We start from the raw sequence: 20,549 nt of genomic DNA, 5'->3' as shown, positions 1-20,549 counted from the left end.
TCATCTGGTGTGTCATCTTGATCTGTGAGCTCCGTGATTCCCCCTCTCCTCTCGGACACACACGTGTTTTTCCTTCTTTTTTCATCGCTCGCCGTGCTCCTCCTTTCTTCTTCTTCTCCTCTCGTCCCCTCTCTTTCTTTCTCTTGATCCTCTCACCAGGACCTAAAACACACTTCTCCAGAAACACTCGCATGCTTTTTTATGCCTCCGGACCGCTGGTCCATAGTTATAGTCTTCTCTCTCTCCTAGATCCATCTGAAAGCAACGCATGGTCACAATGTTTTTTCCCCGCTGTTTTACTACCTGGCATCATTGCGTGCTGTCTCTTTTAAATAGTCGAGCATTTTAGTACTACGATTCGAGCTTTTTATGTAACAGTCCGACCACAATCTTTTTCCCTCTCACCACCCCGTGCTTCTTTCTGTGTTTCATTACCTTTCACTTGAATCTTGGTTGCTAGACTGAATTTTAGGAAAATGCCTCTTTTCTTAGTCGTGAAAAGAAATACCTAAAATATATAAATGCTTTTATGCTAAGGCGGAAAGAAGCTTTTCAAAAAAATTTCATAACTTAATTTTTTTTGGCAGGCACACGCCAGAGAAAGAAGATCCTGCATATTCTGGGTCTTGGACATTTTGCACAGACACACAGACACACACGAAAAAGAGGGAAAACCCTCCGGGCTTCAGGGATATAGCGAGAATTTTGGAATTTCGGGATATATCCAAAAATATTTTGAACTAATCTTAAAATGCTTTGAATTATTTCAAAATCCAAAATTATTAGGAATGTATTCTACATTGTATGCTTTAAAATAAGTTATTTAATAATATTTAGGTAAATTTTAAAAACGAAGAAATAAATTAAATTAAAATGTGTCAAACTTTTCGCAAAAATCATTTGTATACATTTATGTCTTTATAAACATACATTTTAAAGCAATGTCATGAGTAGTACTGATTAGACAAGATTTTGACCAGATCTCAAAGAATCCAACCATGCTTCTAAGATAATTTTTTGTTTCCCGGGCACTTCGGCCCCCTTCTCCCCTAATGTCTTACGCAACATTTTCAAGATTTCCACCTCCGAAACACTTTTCCGTCAATTTTTTACTCTCGTATTCATCATCTCATAGCTAGCCATTGACCCCTTATCTCATCTCACTCAGTCACTATGAAGGAAAAAATTCCCTTGCTGAGGCAAAGCGGCGAATAAATATTCTGACGTCATGAAATTTCTTCTGACATGATACAATATTTTGGGGGGAAAATCATCGAATTACTATTATTATCATTTTTTTATTTATTTATTTTTTTTTGAAGAAAAATTAAAGAGTTTGTTTTCCATCTGGTGTCGTGTCGTTAAAGAATTGAGGGAAAATAGTCCTAACTCATCAAAATCCTGTAACTCATCGTGGGAACATGCTCTGCAAAAACACAGTATGAGCATCTGAACGTTGCCAAATTGCTGTCGACGAATTTTACAATTTTTTTGGAGTGATATAAAAATTTCCTCCTGAAATCGTCAGTAATGCCAGACTATGAATATCGAATACAACTCTCGGAAAAATGCGAGGAAAAACCCCTCAAATTATCAATAAATCGTTCGTTTTCATCACAAAAAATCGGCAACATCCAGCCGCTCTTACAGCGTTTTTCCAGAGGACAGGAGGAAAAAATTCCCTATTCCGTCCCGCTACGAGACGACTCTCGGTCTGTTCCTGGCTGTCGCAGCGGTGCTGTCAAGACGCGCATTCTCTTGTCACTGCAACCGCGCTGAATAAAAAACGCGGATCTGCGTGCGGTTTCCATGGGATATAGGTGGTTTCTCCCCGGGGGGCAGGCTGGGGCTCGGGCAGGCGGCCGTCTGCGGGGCATTCTCCGACCCCTGTGTTCGGTGTTGGGTGTTTAGTCGCTTCGAGTTGCTCATCGGTGTCGCTGTCAAACTTCGCGCGGTCTTCCGCTCTCTCCAGACAAACGGGACCGTCTTTTTGCCCTTTTTTACGTCCCTAGTTTCTTTCCACTAATCTGCGGATTTTTAGGTAAATATTTTTAAAGTGTCGTGTGGTGTTCATAGTGTATTTTCCGAAGGAAAAATACACTATTTTTGAAATTGCTGCCTCTTTTCGTTCAAATATCGAGAGTTTACTAACGTCATCCAGGAAATTTTCGGACTCTCCGGTAGATTTGAAATCTGACGTGTTTTTTCCCGCTGAAAGGCTCGTTTTTAAAGTGTGTGAAGTACCCAGGAAAAGGTGTATTTCTCAGTGTTGACATGGTACCAAAATAGGATCATTCGATTGAAGTACCGTTTATAATGGTTTGGTAAGTATTTTAAAACGTTCTCCTACAGAGAGTCTTGAAATCTTATTTATTAATTGACAACATCGCGAACATTCAGGCTTAATTTAGCCAAATTTTTCAATTATGAACTACAATGTCTAGCTCATTACAGATACAACATGTGCCATTACTTTCCTTATGCAGTCAATTGATTTTCTGTGTGAACCAGAAATTGTAGTTCTAAATTGCAAAATGCAGACCAATTTACCTTGAAAGGTTGAAAAAATATCTTCGTTTAATGGACTGATTCGACCAGAATCACCCTAACTACATCAGATGATGTCTACTTTCTTTTTGTGTTTTATATGTCTTAAACAGAAAATTGAAGTTTTGACCAATAAAATCTAGTAAAAATATGCTTCTGATATGAGTAAAGTACACAGAAAGGTTTAGTTTTTTGTTAAAAATTCAAAAATAAGAGGAAACCTGGCAACGTGAAATGCAGTCAGGATAATTTTGGTCAAATCCGTCCGAAATCTTCCAGGAAATTTTTAAACTTTCCGGTCAATTTGGAGTCTGATTGTCCCTTGGTTAGTGGTCACTTGGTACTAGAGTTATTGGATTCTTCGAGCAAAATGTCAACCATACCTTGTCTGATTATCTAGTAAATACACACTGAAAAAAGACCTCATGCAGTTCGATGAGTTATTAGTTCCTGAAGAGCGTCACAAAAATAAACTTCTCAGTTATGTCTACATATAGTTTTTTTTTTTTTTTTTTAAAAAGACCAGCGGCTTGATTATTGAAATTGATGGACAAAGCAATAGACAAAGGAGACAAGAGAGATATCGAGGGATCCTATTGGTGGAAGAGGGTGGTTGGACAAAGGACTCTGTGATAGACTAACTGAGGGCAACCCACGAGAGACCCGATAGTTAGTCCATCATTTTCTCCCTTAGTCTATAGGAACCACCCATTTCAACCAATAGGATTGCTTAGATCTTGCCTCGCATTAAGTTCACAAGTTTGATGCTGCTAACTCTATTTCTCCACGCAAGTGTCTGTTATTGATAATAACTGTATAATAAAAGAAATAATACCGGAGAAAATGAGAAAAAGCGCTTTTCACGACGCAGAATGCGAAACATAGAAATTTAAAGGTGGATTCATTGAATTTTTCGCAAAATTTGCTTCAAGAGCCACCCATTAAATTTTAAATTTGACAAAATAAAGCTATACATTTAGAGTTTTAGTCCAACATGTCTTTGTCCGACCTCCGCCGAAAGCTCGTTAAAAAAAAATCATACGCGCATGTGCTGGTTTTGCTTCCCATATCGCAAACTACTACACCTAAAGAGCATTACCCCTCCGAATATGAAGATGACGTGACAATAGTTCGGCTCAAAAAGTCAATGTGTCCAGCATGAAAACCAGAGAATACGCGCATTGACATAATTCGAGAACAGGTAATTTCAACCGAAAATTTCCTTGTTACAAGCATCGTAGGTACTCAGAAACAAATGAGAATCTTCTCCTCCTATATCAATCAGAACAAGGAAGCGGCCGGAATTCCTCAAGTCTCAAGAGTTGACTTGCTTCCCTTATTTCGTTGTCGCTGAAGGTTCGAGTGCCTTCATATTCGGGAGCATGCAACACGTCATACGCGAATTCGTCTGGCTGTTACCGCCCGTGTCGTCCCTCCGAAAAATACAGATCGTGCGAGCGAGGATGCATCAATTTAAATCTATTCGATAGCATAAACACAGTTATGTTATTTTTGCCTCCGATGCGATACAATTGAGTTTTGTTCCAAAGAAGATCCATCAATTGCAATGACGCCGAAAAGACATCTTGATTCACAATTTTTTCACACAAAGTCACGCAGAGCGGATACCGAATGAACGTTTCCCTAACATTTTGTACTGCTTTTGATTTTTTTGTAGAACCCGGATTATCTTGGGGAAAGTTAGGTCAGCGTTTGTATGTTTATCAATGATAAACACAATTTTTTATTTTGGAAAATAATGAATCTACTGGATTGATGTACAGGATTGTCTGATATTCCGATGTTTGTTCGCACGTTTGAAAATTACTGCATGTGATCATCGATTATCCAGGGTTATCAACTATGGGTTATTCAACAACGGTTGGAAGGAATACAATCGTATGCACATATTCAAGCTGCCTCCATACCTTCTCATTTGACACATAGCAATATTATTCCTCTGTCATAAAATGTCATGCAATAAAATGTCTCACACTTTGATATCATTTTCTCTGTTACAGGCTAAGCGATCAAGAACTGATTCAGGTGCTAGGACCCCGGACGCTCTAAGGTAAGAACAATAATATTTTTCAACAGAGGGTCCTTAGGGTGCGTCAAAAAAAATGAAAGTCTGAAATGTTCCGCTCCCCAGGCGGCAATCGATGACGTTTGGTAAAAAAACATGTTTGCCAAAATTTGGGCCAATTTCAACCATTTTAAATGGTGCCAAAGGTCAATTTTGTGATGAAATTATGATATTTTGGTTTAGACCTCGATTTCGTACAAAAAACTCGATTTTACGCTGAAATCGTGCGTTTACGAGCAAAATGTCAAAGAACTCGACTTGTAGAGGATGAAATTTTACACTAGGAGGACGTCTTTGTAACCGATAAAAATCAAATTGAACTAGAAAAACTCAACTCTGTATTTATTTTTTGGTCCTCAGAATTTCCGAGGTCCTACTAAATAGAGGTTTAAAAGACTCATTTTTTCACGAAAATAAGTCGAAAGAGGGTATAAATGAACTGTAGGCAAGTGTTGAGGATGCAAATGTCATCAGAACCTCCTCAGTTTCAAAAAAAGTTCCAACTATTTTGCACAATCCTCCAAAAAGTGTACGGCTCGAGAAGCAGGATCGTGCTATAATAGTAGGGGGAAAGTGCGGTTTGACCGGGAAAAATTGCGTAACAAACTTTCCTTATGTAATCGTCATCAGTAGGTCCCCCTGATCAACTTCCCAAAAGTTAAAAATGGCCCGACCCCGGAATATCCCTCAAAAAGTTAAAATTGAAAATGGCGGCCGTAATAAGAGGGTCCGGGAAATCGGTATTTTAAAATGCTCATTCTGTCTCATCATGTGAGGTAGCATTTCCTATGTAATTTTGGTCGTAGATTTCATAAATGAATTCCGCAAGGCCCCTTCTGAGCTTACGTTTCTCTCGGTAGTCGTATGTTTCCTTTAATTTCCTTTATTAAATACATTCATAACATCAAATTTAAGTTTCTTGGCCATAAATACATGAAAATAAAGGCACTTCACTTTCCTTGTTCCTTCGGTGAATATTAAAAAAATGCAACCTTCTGCCTTTCTCATTTGGCCGTCATCTTTGATTTGGAGCGCCCCCTTTGGCCGGAGGGCCTTGCGGAATTCATTTATGAAATCTACGACCAAAATTACATAGGAAATGCTACCTCACATGATGAGACAGAATGAGCATTTTAAAATACCGATTTCCCGGACCCTCTTATTACGGCCGCCATTTTCAATTTTAACTTTTTTGAGGGATATTCCGGGGTCGGGCCATTTTTAACTTTTGGGAAGTTGATCAGGGGGACCTACTGATGACGATTACATAAGGAAAGTTTGTTACGCAATTTTTCCCGGTCAAACCGCACTTTCCCCCTACTATTATAGCACGATCCTGCTTCTCGAGCCGTACACTTTTTGGAGGATTGTGCAAAATAGTTGGAACTTTTTTTGAAACTGAGGAGGTTCTGATGACATTTGCATCCTCAACACTTGCCTACAGTTCATTATACCCTCTTTCGACTTATTTTCGTGAAAAATGAGTCTTTTAAACCTCTATTTAGTAGGACCTCGGAAATTCTGAGGACCAAAAAAAATAAATACAGAGTTGAGTTTTTCTAGTTCAATTTGATTTTTATCGGTTACAAAGACGTCCTCCTAGTGTAAAATTTCATCCTCTACAAGTCGAGTTTTCTTGACATTTTGCTCGTAAACGCACGATTTCAGCGTAAAATCGAGGTTTTTTGTACGAAATCGAGGTCTAAACCAAAATATCATAATTTCATCACAAAATTGACCTTTGGCACCATTTAAAATGGTTGAAATTGGCCCAAATTTTGGCAAACATGTTTTTTACCAAACGTCATCGATTGCCGCCTGGGGAGCGGAACATTTCAGACTTTCATTTTTTTTGACGCACCCTAAGGGTCCTACATAAATATGTTTAATTACTTTTAATGGGAAATAAAATATAAATTATTTCAAGTATAGAGGTAGTCTCTGAACTATCATTCACGTAAGAAATAATTTAAAAATGTATTTAATTTTTCACCTCACCGATATGAACTTTTTTAGGTCACATTTTAAACTCAAACCTGTTTTTCTTTCAAAATCGTACCAATGTCGGAAACTGTTCATACAGTGCACATACACAGCAGATATAGATATAACAAACAATGTATGGACGGGTTTATTCTTAATGAAACAATTTTAATGTGAATTAAATTAAAAAGAAAAACTATGTTCTCCTATGGTTTGCGTACTACACAGTTCCTCTTAATTATTCATTTACGCATAATTCCTTTTAGCATAAATATAGTCTTAAGACACTTTTTTACACACTAAGATAACTTTTTAATGTTCGCACGGGAAGTATTCATTTGAAGCTCCTTTCGATTGAGAAAAAAATGTTCTTTTCGTGGTGGAAGTGGTGGAACAGAAAGCTCCGCTCCTCTAAAACGTTGTACTTACTTTCAAAAACTATATTTTAAACTTCGAGACGCATTTAGTCGCGTATGTTATTGTCTACAGTTATACATTAATTAATGTAATGAGTAAATCATTCTAAACAAACTCGCTGTTTTGCTCTTAATGGCCGACTAAATTTAGAGACTGTGTTGACAGTAATAAATGCTCGACACGCAAAGCTACACCCATCCTTCATCCCCTTTCACATTCTCCTTCCTCCTACCTGCTTCCCTCTTTTCAGTTCGAGATGTATGCGTATATTTTTCGATGCCAAGCCACCCCTCGTCTATTAATTGCTCCTTATTCGATTTTTATCGAACGATACTGCAATATTGCAATAACCTACTGATTTTTAAGCAGGTCTCACCAGTGTCTAATTTTAACTATTTAAAATTTCCTTCGAGGTTTTTACTAAGCACTGACCGTTTTGCGGTCCAGTCCATCCCAAGCGCTTTGCGCCTCAGGAGTCACGGGTTCTGCCGATACGCGTTATTCTAATGATTTTTCATGTAAGATTAATATTTGACTCTTTTCAAACGGACTGTGGTCTCAGAAAAAAAGGAGAAGAAAATGTATTTAGATCAATAGAGCATAAATTCTAACCACGTGTAATTTGGTGTAAAAAAGCTGATCAAGAAGGCACAAATTTATATTCTCATCTAAGAAATTCCGAGAGTAAAGTAGATTTTGACTTTGGAAATTTTGAGGCGTACTCACACTGATCAGAAAAAAAAAACACTAAGAAGTGGCCCGAACTGTATGTAACATGGTGGAGAAATGGTGCTGGGTCCACGCCATTTCACGGGGAAAACAAAGCCAAGAAGTTTCAAAAATTATAATTAGAGTTAAAAATGAAGTTTTGAAATATTTGGAAATTTGTAATTGGAATATTAAGTTGAGGTCACGCCGAGAGATCTATACCGGTCTATTTGGGTCTTTTCCAATGCAAGCTGCCTGAGCTGAACTCATTAAAGTTTAAAACTTTATTTTTGACTTTAATTATAATTATTGGAACTTCTTGGCTTTGTTTTCCCAGCGAAATGGTGTGGACCCAGCATCTCACACTGATCTTAAGCTGTATTTCATAGCCCGCCTCAAAAAAATTAATCATACTCAAAGAAGTTATAGCTTTTTGCAGTATTTCCGGGTTGTTTATTTAATCTTTATCGAATGTCCTTGCTCGATAGATTTTTTTATCGCGGTCATTTGATAACGATTCAAAAATCAACCTGCTGAAAATTGAAAAAAAGTGACTTCGTGACGTTTTGAATCCACATGCTTCGAATCGCTTCCTACTCCGTCACGGAACTCGCCTAGAATCAGGCTCGAGTCCAATCACAGGAGCAAATTATTCGGAGGTGCGGGTGTATTTGGCAACGCTGTGCCGGGCCGGGGTTATGAGAGTGACACGGTGACACACGACACTCGGGCGGGTTGCCGGTTGCGTCGGCAATGCCGGCGCGGCGCAGCGCGGCGTTTGATAGATCACCTCCGGTTTCCATGTGTGAAACACGTCTCTCGCCACTTCTGCCTCCCGCCCTCCCCCGCCTTTTCGAAAACCACGCATCTGCTCGGGAACTCCGGCGAGAGTTAAGCGGTTCTCGCTGAACACGACGATCGATTCGGGGATGCGCTCCCGACGGGAAACCGCTTCCGAGGACCCGTCGTTTCGTCGGCACCTCGTGATCCTCGTGTCAGGGGCGAAGCTGGCAGGTTGGCAACATCGCACCGGAAAAAAAGTGAAGGTAATGAAACATTCAGGATGTAAAAAAAGTGTGCGAAAACTTATAAACTGCTAAATTACCTAGGGCACAGCAGTTAGTTTTACATCTTGGCATTGCTAAAGTAACAGCTGTAGCAAGTAATTCAGCATTTTATAAGTTCTCGCTATTTTTTTTTTTTTTTTTACATCCAGAATGTTGAATCAACTTCACTTTTTTTCGGTGCGGGGTTTGTCCATTTAAATGTATAGAAAACTATCGATGCTAAAGTCTACCGCGCTTAAAATCGATATGTATGATGCCGTGCTAAGGAAGAACGCCGTATGAACATTTGAGAGTTGCCAAATTCCCTTCGATAAAATGTTAATTTTTAAGGAAAATTACGAATATTTTCCCTTGAAATTTTCAGGAACTTTATTGGGTGAAATTGCGTACAAAATTATCTGAAAAATCGAAGGGAAAATATTCATTAGTTTACCAGGAAATTCGTGTTTTATCAAAGGAAATTTGGCAACGCCTGAAAGTTCATACGGCGTTTTTCCTTAGCACGGCAGTATGATGGATATAAACGGAAGCCTCACAGATTCGGGGCCGTTCCCAAATTACGTAACGCTATTGGGGTTTTTTGACAACCCCACCCACCTGCAACGATCCGTAACGCTGTGCTAGACCCCCCTATAAACATTATGTAACGCTTGCCTGGATCCCTCCTCCACTTCGATAAAATAATTTTTAAAAACTTTCATTCTAACTCTTTTCCTCCGCAGCTTAATTTTCGAGACAACCGAGTTTCATTCGACAAAACGCCTATTTTCACCCGTAAATTTCCTCGACACCCTGTTACTCACGGAAATTTTCTTTCAACCCGAGGTTTTGATATTTTTGAAGCCATTGACGAATTCAGCGCTACAAATAATAGGGGATTATCCTTTATTAATGAGTATCGGTCCATTTAATGATCGCCAGATCTAAGAAAAAACGATGAACTCCCGCAATTTTCGCTGCAATGATAATTTGTTTCTCAATTAGAAAAATTGGTGTCATACAAGCTCATCTAAATATTATTACCTGCTCAAAGCAGAGAAATAATAGAAATTGACCTCGCAAATCTTTAAGCATGACAAAAGACTAACATTTTAGGCGCCGAAGTAACCTAAAGACGCCCGCCCCGGCCTCGCTTGGCTTTGTATCAAGTCGCATTTTTGAAAAAAAAAAAAAAAAGTATTGAACTCAACTTTTCTTGAGTCTAGACAAAATATTTTGAAAACATGAAAATGGTTATCTAACTTTGTCCTTAATATCGAGTCCTCTTTAAGACTCCAAAGGACTCTTTATTCTATAAAAGTGGGGGGAAAAAAAATCTTGTGTGCATGTCAAAAATCATTATCTCGCTTCATACTTACTTGATATGGCTTGGTGCGTTTCTGTCAAATTTTGTCAAGCTCATTCAGACATTATTACCTGCAACTAGTTAGAAAAAAATAGAAATTGGCCCCGTTAATATTTAGAAATGGCTAGGATAAAAATTACTTTTCATCCTACTCATTTCTAAGTATCAAAGTTTTTCGAAATTCATCAGAGAGCTTGAAGATGGTGCCAGTGATTCTCCGTGACGAATCCGAAAGGTCCTCTCTGCGGAGAATGTGGCGCGCCCGCGTTTGAATACCGATTGGACGGAGTAATTTAGATTCGAGGGAAAACAATGAGACGACAGCGATCTTACGAGCAACAACATTTTTTGAAAATATGGAAACCTGAGATTGCCAACTCCGCCTTGTGCGGCGCAAGTAGAAAATTGTTGCCAAACAGCCAAAAACTCGAGCATTATTTTTTTCATCTCATCTCGGTCAAGCGATGAATTCGAAGCTCTAAACTTCTGCTAAAATTTTTGACCGTTGCTAAGATCGTGGCGCCTCACAGTGCGTTGATTACATGGGGACGAGTGTCAAAAATCGATAACTCAGTTAAAAAATTGTTGAAATTTCATAAAAATTTGGTGAGTTGCTCTTCTCGGTACGTACTATCTTGTGACAAACAGAACTTTTTGATAGGAACATTTTGAGGGGGGTTGGCCCCGTATTTGAGGGGAAATTGGATAAAACCGTTTCAGCTTGATATCTCCTTGAAAAAAAGAGGATATCAAGCTCAAGTTCGCACCAAAAAAAATTAGCAAGTGCTTATTTACAAAACACATCAATTTACGAGAGAAAATATAGTTCAACGTTGCTGTGTTGCCATTTTTTGTTATTTTTCATAACGGGTTTTTAAACCTTACAAAGCGTAAAATATTTTTTTTTTTTTTTTTTTTTTTTATTGAAATGCAAGCTAATTTAATTATTCTAATTTTATTTCTCATAACTTCTACGTTTTACTTCCTGTTAGCTTCATTCCTACTGGTAAGCACTATTTATTTTTGGTTTTTTCAATTTTTAAATACTTTTTTTTTTGTGGCGAATGTTGCATTTTGAAAGACTGCTCATTTTTAACCCTTTTTTCCACTTTCATGGAGTGGCACAAAAAAGCATTGGCAGTACTTGAACTTTTGTGCACGTGGATATATTCAGTGGTATGTGCACTTTCAGAAAATCAACGGTTCATCTGCCCGATGTTGCCCGTTCGGACGGAAATCATGATTTTCTAGGAAAATTTTGCCATTTTTCGACTTTGATTCAGAGTTCACGAATTAACCTTCAATTTTTGAGACATTTTGCACTGACACAAATAGATAAAACTTAAAATGAAGTAAACGAATGGTAAAATTCATTTTTAAGTGTCACATGATGCCAACTCGCTCTAAAAAATAGCACATTTCTTTAATATTTGTATCCACGTATATGGATGCATACATATGAACTGTTCCGATTACATGAACCTAGTTTCCAAAAAAATATTGGTATGAATATAATTAAATGGCATGTAAAATAGGGAAATTTGAAATTGAAGTAGCTCAGTGTTGCCAAATTTCATGAAAACTTCCATTTTCGCAAGGCTCAAGAACCAAACGAGAGGCAGAAAACCCCGAATAATGGTAAAATTCTACAAATGATCACGATTTCTGTCCAAACGGGGGGCTACGGGCAGCTGAAATTTAATTTTTGAAAGTGCACGTACCACTGATTATGTCCACATTGAAATATCTCCAATAGTTGTCAATAGTTTTTTTGCCACTTCATGAAACTTCAAAAGAACGTAGGAACGAGCCCTGCGAAAATGGAAGTTTTCATGAAATTAGGCAACACTGAGCTACTTCAATTTCAAAGTTCCCTTCTTTTACATGCCATTTAATATATTTACATCCATATTTTTTGGAAACTAGGTTCATGTAATCGGAATAAGTTCATATATATGCATACATATAACGTGGATACAAATATTAAAGAAATGTGCTATTTTTAGAGCGAGCTGGCATCATGTCATAATTAAAAATGAATTTCACCATTTCTTTACATCATTTTCAGTATTATCTTTTTGTGTCTGTGCAAAATGCCTTGAAAATTTTAGATTAATTTGTGAACTTTGAATCAAAGTCGAATAAAAGCCCGAAAACACCTGAAAAATGGCCAAATTTTCATGGAAAATCATGATTTCCGTCCGAACGGGCAACATCGGGCAGATGAAACGTTGATTTTCTGAAAGTACACATACTACTGAATGTATTTACGTGCACGAAATTTCAAATACTGTTAAAGCTTATTTTCGCCACTCCATGAAAGTAGAAAAAACTGTTAAAAATGAGCAGTATTTCAAAATGCAATATTCGCCACAAAAAAAGGATTTAAAAATTGAAAAAATCAAAAATAGAAAGTGCTTACCAGTAGGAATGAAGCTTCCAGGAAGGATAGAATGGCACTGAAGCCTGTTGATCAGAATGCTCCTCATTGTTGTCATCTGCAATCGGCTTCTAATCAGGAGCTCAGAACTGGCTGATATGGACCACCTGTGCGGGCACTAGGTATCGATAAAAAATCGATACTATCGCTGACAATAGTGTTGCCAGATATACCACTTAACGTTCACCACATAATTTTTGGAAAATTTCGACTTTTATTTTTAGGGGGATTTTTGTCACCATTCAACGCACTGTGCGCCTGCCTCTACGTTCATAGAAAATTAACTATAAACCTCTAACTCTAAACTTGGCGCATGTAAAAAATAAAAAAGCACAAGTACAAGTAATTTGGATGCGTCAGCTGCATTGGAAAAACTTCAGTTCAGAAGGGCCGAAATTCCGCTCTCATGACACACCAAAGTTTCTATTTATGGGGACAAAGTGTTTCGTCCTATGAATCGTACTTGCGGTCAGATAAAGGAAGTCTTCGGCAAAGAATATGAGTCTAACAAATCTGTGGCCAAAGGAGCCTGTTGTAACCTGAGGTTAGATCGTCGAAAGCCTAGCTATCTAGACCAAAAGCTCTGATATTCAGTATGTGAACGGTGAACCTCTTTTTTCTAAAAGCTCTTGGCGAAGCAAAGGCGGTTTATGGTTTTTTTGCGGAGTGCTCTATGACTGCGTTTCTTGGGTAGTGCCACGCATTTATGGCTCTTAGAGAATGCCGTCATATTTATCGATATCAGCGAAAATCTAATTTTCGTGATTTTGTCAATAGATCATCACGAAGCATTTTTGAGCGAAAGAGTCTCGACAAATTCCCATTCCCCCCCATTCTATTCGAACTCACACAAAACATGTCACTCCAAAAAATTTGACGATGCCAATTAATAAGGAATGCGTAAACTCGTTGGCAGGTATCGCCCACTTCAGATCCGCCTTCAATCTCGCCACATAGGCAATAAACATACCGGGAAAGTGATAGTTGCCTATTCGTCCAATACACCTTTTGCACTTCTGCAGGAATAGCTACGCCTACGGTCAATGGCGCAACCGGGGGAAAAGGGTCGAGGGGGACTGCCCCCCCCCCCCCACCCATGACCAGACAACTTTCCGAGTAAACCTCTTCATTTTTGGTGATTTTCGGGAATATTTATCATTTTTTCTTTCCATATGAGACATTTTTGACAGGAGACCCTCCCCCTCTTCCAGAAACATTTCTGGTTTCGCCACTGCCCACAGTAATGCTGTCATGTTAAGGGAAAGCGCCGTATGAACATTCGATAGTTGTCAAATTGCTTCCGATAGGTAAAATGTTAATTTTGGAAGAAAGCTCTATATTTTTCCTTGAAAATTTCAGATGTTTTAGATTAAAGTGCGGAAAATATTGTCCAAAAAATTGGAAGAAAAATATTCAAAACTTCCCCAGTAAATTTGTACTTCATTAGAGGAAATTTGGCTACGCCTGAAGGTTCATACGGCGTTTTACCTTAAGGTTCAGTTACACGATCAAATTGAGCCATCAAACTGAAGCTCTGATTGGTGGGAAAAGACCGGAGGTGAGGATGCGACCAATGAGAGGCCCAATTTGATGGCTCAATTCGATCGTGTAACTGGACCTTTTGCACGGCAGAATGGTCCCTAGGGGTTTTCTAACGGTATGTGGTTTTGTTACAGGAGTTCCTCGGCGGACGGAGGCGGTGATAACGGCGGTGGAGGAGGCGTAGGCGTAGGCGGAGGCGGAGTGAACGCGGGCGTGGTCGTAGGCGGAAGCGGGCGGCGGAGCGAGAGCAGCGGCGGAAGTGTGGTGGAACCTGCCGCATCGGGCGGCGCCCCGAGTCCCAGCTCGGATCCGAGCGACTCCTCGTCCGGTTCGCCGGGCCCCACGTCGGCCCAGCCGCCGGCCCCCGACCTCCATTTCCAGGCCCACCCGGTCTCAGGTAAGTCAATTACCTAATTATCACCCCCCCCCACCTCCCCCCCCCCCATTCGCCCCCAGAACACCCCGATTCAGATGCTCATTGGTTCCACCTGGAGCGCCTTAAAAAGAGGATGGACACAAGAGGATCCATTATTTACTGGCTCAGCTATTCTCGGTTTCATGACTTCATGAGGCAGTGTGAAAGAATGGAGATGTTGCATGTGTGAGGAATTTGCGATTTGACTATTGACTCTCATGTACGAGGGTCATCCAAAAAGTAAAGTTCCCTACCTTGTATCTTCCGAGCGAAACGAGATAAATTAAATCGGTAAAAAAGTACATATCACGCATACTCTAAGCTTTAAAACAAGCTCAAGTTCTTGAAAATCGGTCAAAGGATTCGGGAGTAAACTTAATTTTACGGAGACAACCTCCTGTCGCCGCGTGCCCACCTCTGGGGTCAGGATGCACGGAGAGTCGATTATTGAAGACTCGGGTTATCGCCTCTATACATCACATCAACAAGGAATTTTAAAGTTTTCATTGAGTAGGCCTTACCTTACTTTTTGACGTAGTCTCCACATCTTTTTTGACATTTCTGGTATCATTACAGCAGCTTCTTGATGCCCTCTGCGTATAGAAGCTTTCGCCTTGACTCTGAAACCAGTCATTGACCAGTCATCTGTACCTCTGAATCGGTTGAAAATCGCTTCCATCGTGGAAGTGTTTCCGCTCGGGAACAAATGAAAGTCACATGAAGCTAAAGTAAGAGAGTTTGAAGGATTGGGGGAAAATTTCCCCACGCAAAGCAACTGATTTGGAAGTGCAGATCGCTGTCAATGACTATGGTTTTGGAGTCAAGGCGAAAGCTTCTACGTGGAAGGCATCAAGAAGCTGCTGTAATGATACCAGAAATGTCAAAAAAGATGTGGAGACTACGTCAAAAAGTAAGGTAAGGCCTACTCAATGAAAACTTTAAAATTCCTTGTTGATGTGATGTATAGAGGCGATAACCCGAGTCTTCAATAATCGACTCTCCGTGCATCCTGACCCCGGAGGTGGGCACGCGGCGATAGGAGGTTATCTCTGTAAAATTAAGTTTACTCCCGAATCCTTTGACCGATTTTCAAAAACTTGAGCTTGTTTTAAAGCTTAGAGTATGCGTGATATTGACTTTTTTACCGATTTGGTTTATCTCGTTTCGCTCGGAAGATACAAGGTAGGGAACCTTACTTTTTGGATGACCCTCATAAAAGTTCGCAAGAAACACGATGGTGCCACCGGTTTTCTATGAAATCAACTCCCAAGCTCAAAAAAAGCTCCCAAGTTGAGGCCAAAATGGAATGAGTATCGCACGCTTTCCTGAGAGTCCACGTCTACATTAAGACAAACTCTCCATGCGAAGATAGGGAGCAAAATACATTAGCAGGGTTGCCGTGTTTTCAGTTTTAGGAGTCCCCCAAATAAAGTGGCAGCCCTGTCAATGTATTTGCTCCCTATCAACGTGCTTTTCGTGCAATTTTTCTCATACATGTAGAAAGGCCACTCATTCGGCCGTGCCTCCTGCGTGCAACGTACAGGCCCATTACTTTTTTAAAGCAGTTGTAATTTCAAATGTTTGGGATAATTAAAATACAACATTTAAAAAAAAAATATGATTCATATATGATATGATATTCATATATGATATGATATTCATATATGATATGATATTCATATATGATATTCACATATGATATGATTCATTGAAATTCAAACGTATTACGTGAAAGTTCAAGGATTACTGACCAAATGATCTCGGAGATCTTTCCTCGGGGTGATGAACCGACGGCTATGTAATAACAAATCTCATGGATTTTTTTCTCTCGCTGATTGAACTCTGGGTATTCTGCTTTTCAGGAGGAAGTGCCAGTTTAGTGGACAGTAATGCCGGAAATCCGTCCCTTATCCATTCGAATTTTTTGACCTCTGCTCCCAGCGGAACCACCCCATGGTCCCTTAGCTCACAGCAGTCTGATGGTAAGAATTTACTATTTTATCATCATTTCATCAACGTTTAAAAAAACTGTTAATTTCTTTCTTATTCAGAGGTCGCACAGGTATAATATGATGCATGTTTGAAAATAAGAGTACAAGTAGTAGCAATGGCACCAGGATTTTTGACTTGTCTCAGCCACAGGGAGTGTTAATGGGTCACTAAAGCTTGAGCTTTATATTTGATACTCTGAAAGTACCAGGTGAGTAGATTACGTAGTGATTTTTACTGCTGTTTTAGCAGAGACGGCGTCATCTTTTGCGCACTTACTGCCCTCTCTCAACTCACGTATTCTTTGTTATTAAGACTTTACTTACCTGTTTTGGTGGAATCATTCAGTTCATCTAAGGTAGATTCATAAAATTTGAAGAAACTCGATTTTGACAATGTCGTTACTATACTCTCCTTGGTAACATGGCAGTATATTTAAAATGAACTCGACCTTCCTTCCTAAATCTATTTTCAATCATTAAGTCATTTTTTATTTCTTTTTCCATTATTTGTTCTAGTGAGTGATCTAGTTATTAAAAATGAGATGACGGATTGTTTGAACCAGCCTTTGGTCAATGACCAGCTCTTCTCAAGTTACTCGAATAGTCCCCTTAGCGCGCACCCGGAAATCAAAGACAGCTATCAGTATTCGCAATATTACAACAGGTAAGGACTCATTACTTCATTTATAAAGGTAAAATCTTTGTTTTAAATAACCTACTCATACTCATTCCTCAAGACTTATCCCTAAAGACTTGAAATTATGGTAAGAAAAAAAATTAAAAAATAATGATGATATTAGCAATAATTAGAGTGAGACCTTCGCTTCATGCCTTGAGTTCTTAAGTTGTTTTTATTACACTTAATTAAGTATGGTATAATATTTGAATAGAATGTCATGAGCACAGCGCTTCTTTTTCATGAGAAGTTCCTTCCCATGTTCGAAAAATACGACTTTTTACGCATACCAAGTGTGAACAGCTTGAGAAATACTTTCTTTTCAGCACTGAAAAACTTATTTTCAATGTTTCACGAATTTTCGTTTGTTTTTCCAGTATGCAGCAAGCGTATAGCAGTTCGAATTCAAATAATTATGGAAATGCAAGTGGCTTTTACAATACGCAGCCGTATGCCACGACATCATATCCTAATGTATCAAGTAAGTTACACACTAACCGCTTTAAAATGTAATATAGTTATATTTTACGTTAATGTGCGGGACAATACGATTATAAATGATGACCCTTTCTCACAATCAGTATACTCTTAGATGAGTTTGAATGCAGACTCTACGTATTCTCTACAAATCGTCAGTATCCGATTTAAATCTTAGAAATTTTATTTCTCAGAAAAGTTCGAAACTCTTAGCAAGAATAAATAGACCAATATTCAATGAAATGTTCCCATCATCTGAAATGTAACATTCCTAGATACCTGCAGTCCAGTGACAAATTTTACAACAAATAAGGACAGTGGCCCTCGAGAGTTTTAGAAAAATGGACCGGTAGACAAGATACGAATTTATGTTTCTTAGGGTGATCCGTCTCGGTTTCTGGCGTGCGGTATTCGACCACGAAAGAAATACAAATCACCCTAGGTAATCAAATTTTCACGGATTCGTGCCACGAAAATTACTGAAATTAACTCTTTACTATGATATAATTGTTTTTCAATCCATAAATTCAAACTTCCCTCTCAAAAAAAAAATAAATAAATAAATAAATATATCTATTTAATGAGTCAAAACGCACACTAAACGTGCGGTTTAAAAATGTGACAACTTTAAACTGGGTACTTCGATTCAGGGTAGGGAAAGGGCATTCCCTATTGAGGAGTCTTGTTTTTCTTGTGACCGGGCAATTCAAAGTTCCCATAACCAATAAACTAAAAACGTTAATATCTTCGTCAGAAGTCGACTTTCGTAGTTTCCGTTGCGCAACTTGTGTTTTACGTGCAGTTCTGGTTTAGAAACATGAATCAGAATGCTTCAATTTGTATCTTATAAACCCGTCAATTTGAATTTCCCGCGTTAAAAGTCCGACAATTTGGATTTCCCGCGAACTATGTGTATCTTTCACTAGCCAATTGTATCACAGTCATCAACCAATCACGATGTTTCCCGCTAAACTGTAATTCTGTTGCTAGCCAATTATATCACAGTCACCAACCAATCACGATTGAGTTTTGTTATCACCACATTTGTTTACTTTACTTAGTACTTCTTGCGGTGGAGGTTAGAAAGCAATTACATACTTTCGATAACGAATCGCCCTCTTGCCTTTTGTGCTCAAATTGTCTTTCCCTCAAGATTTTCTTGGAAATCTGCTTTTGACTAACCAAGTGTACACCATTGTGAGTACTTTAAAAATTCGTAGTTTATCATTGTGGAGGGGGGAAAATGTAGATATCATGGTAACACGAAATCTATCTCTGACTGCGATGCCACTGTGGTGTACTATTTTTTAACTGACAATAAAGCCACCCAAGCATACAATCCATGCCAAATAAGTTGACACAAGTTTAGAGTAGACAGAAGATCACTATCTTCAGTTTAGTATTGAAATTAAATACAAGAATCGAGATGGAGGCAGGCCTGCCACATCTCTCATCTCGGGCTCTGGTACCAGATATAGATCCGGGCCCTGACTAGTGTTTCATGTGAATTTGAAGTAGTGTGTCTTGGGCAGCATGGGCCCCTCCGGAGCCCGTGCCCTGGAACCAGGGACCCACTATCCCCCCCCCTGTGGCGGGCTTGGATGGAGGACCTTTTGTTGCGCGCCAAAGCGGTGAATAAATTTACCTGGCACGGACCCTACTTTCAAGGATTTTCCATGTGTAGAGAATTTTCAGCATTTTTTCAGCCATCGGTTGAGACATATCTTGCCTATTTTTGTTACAACTCCATGTACTTTGATCACTACCTGAAATCTCTGCAACTGTAATTCATCTGTCAAGGTTTTTTTCAAATTGTCTGTTTGTGCACCCACTGACTGAGCCAAATAAAGAACCCTCTGGAGATGACAGGAAGTCAATGTTTCTAATTGCATGGCCTGTTTGGTTTCAGACAATAGATCGATAAGTCAGTGCAATAAATCTTCTTCCTCCTCCTCATCAGCAATAAATAACAGCTCCAATGGTTTCCTCAACTATCCAGACTATTACAATCCTTATACAGCAACGTATACCCCTGGATATAGCTCCTCTTACCCGGCACAACAGGTACGTCAGACGATTATATCAGCATAAATTTTACCCTTGAAGTGAGACAAAACTTTAACTCAAGCGTATTAATAGTGAAACCACAAAAAGCAGTGAAGGACCATTAATTTGGGTTTCTGAAAAACCCACCCCTCTTTTTTTTCATAGAATATTACTCACCTACCCCTGGGCCATTTTTGCATACAACTTTCAGAGAATATGCGTGGTAAGAGCAAGGAGGAAAAAATTCTCAATCTGTATACGATCTTATCAATGTATAAATAATACTAAGTAATCTCAATTTAATAAATCTTGCCACTCAAAATAATTAATGTATTATGAATGTTGCTAAAATTTACCCGACATCATCATAGCTATACACCTGCATAACATTCTAGTATTTAAAATGCAATATTCCCCTTAACAATTTTTGATGTAGAAACTATACCTAGGTCGAAAATAATGAGATCCTGCATAGTAGGTCAATTTTTTTCTGATTCTATTGAAAATTGAAATGACTGAGTTCCAAACAATTTATTTTATAGGAATTTTCAAGTTATTCAAATGCATACGGACAGGTACAGGCAATGGCAAACTATTGTGCAGCTGCGTCGCAGGGATGCACTACATATCCTGGCTCTTTCAACACGTCACCGTATTCTTTAGCAGCTCCTTTAACAGGTAAAAGTCATTTTTAATCTCCTTGCATCAGCATCTCACAAGCTCTGAATCCTACTAACTAACCCGTTTCACTTAAGTCTCCTGTCAGGAATAAGATTGACCAAAGTTTTACGGTAGCAGCCAAGCAGTGA

The 20,549-nt window shown here is 38.9% G+C and overlaps 1 protein-coding gene across 2 annotated transcripts in view; it reads left to right on the top strand.

Moving 5' to 3' along the window:
- Positions 1-20,549, top strand: part of eya (eya transcriptional coactivator and phosphatase 2) — a 100,553-nt gene that overhangs the window by 70,027 nt on the left and 9,977 nt on the right. For both annotated transcript variants that reach the window (XM_019040384.2, XM_019040383.2), the window contains exons 3-9: positions 4,569-4,618; positions 14,270-14,532; positions 16,413-16,532; positions 17,058-17,205; positions 17,595-17,698; positions 19,604-19,758; positions 20,283-20,418. In XM_019040384.2, the coding sequence (XP_018895929.2) occupies positions 4,569-4,618; positions 14,270-14,532; positions 16,413-16,532; positions 17,058-17,205; positions 17,595-17,698; positions 19,604-19,758; positions 20,283-20,418 (976 nt within the window). The remainder of the gene's footprint in view (positions 1-4,568; positions 4,619-14,269; positions 14,533-16,412; positions 16,533-17,057; positions 17,206-17,594; positions 17,699-19,603; positions 19,759-20,282; positions 20,419-20,549) is intronic.

This window comes from Bemisia tabaci, chromosome 3 (assembly GCF_918797505.1).
Source record: "Bemisia tabaci chromosome 3, PGI_BMITA_v3".
In the NCBI taxonomy this organism is placed as follows: Eukaryota; Metazoa; Arthropoda; class Insecta; order Hemiptera; family Aleyrodidae; genus Bemisia; species Bemisia tabaci.
Note: the sequence above shows the minus strand (reverse complement) of the source record. Positions and strands in the feature narration are given on the sequence as shown.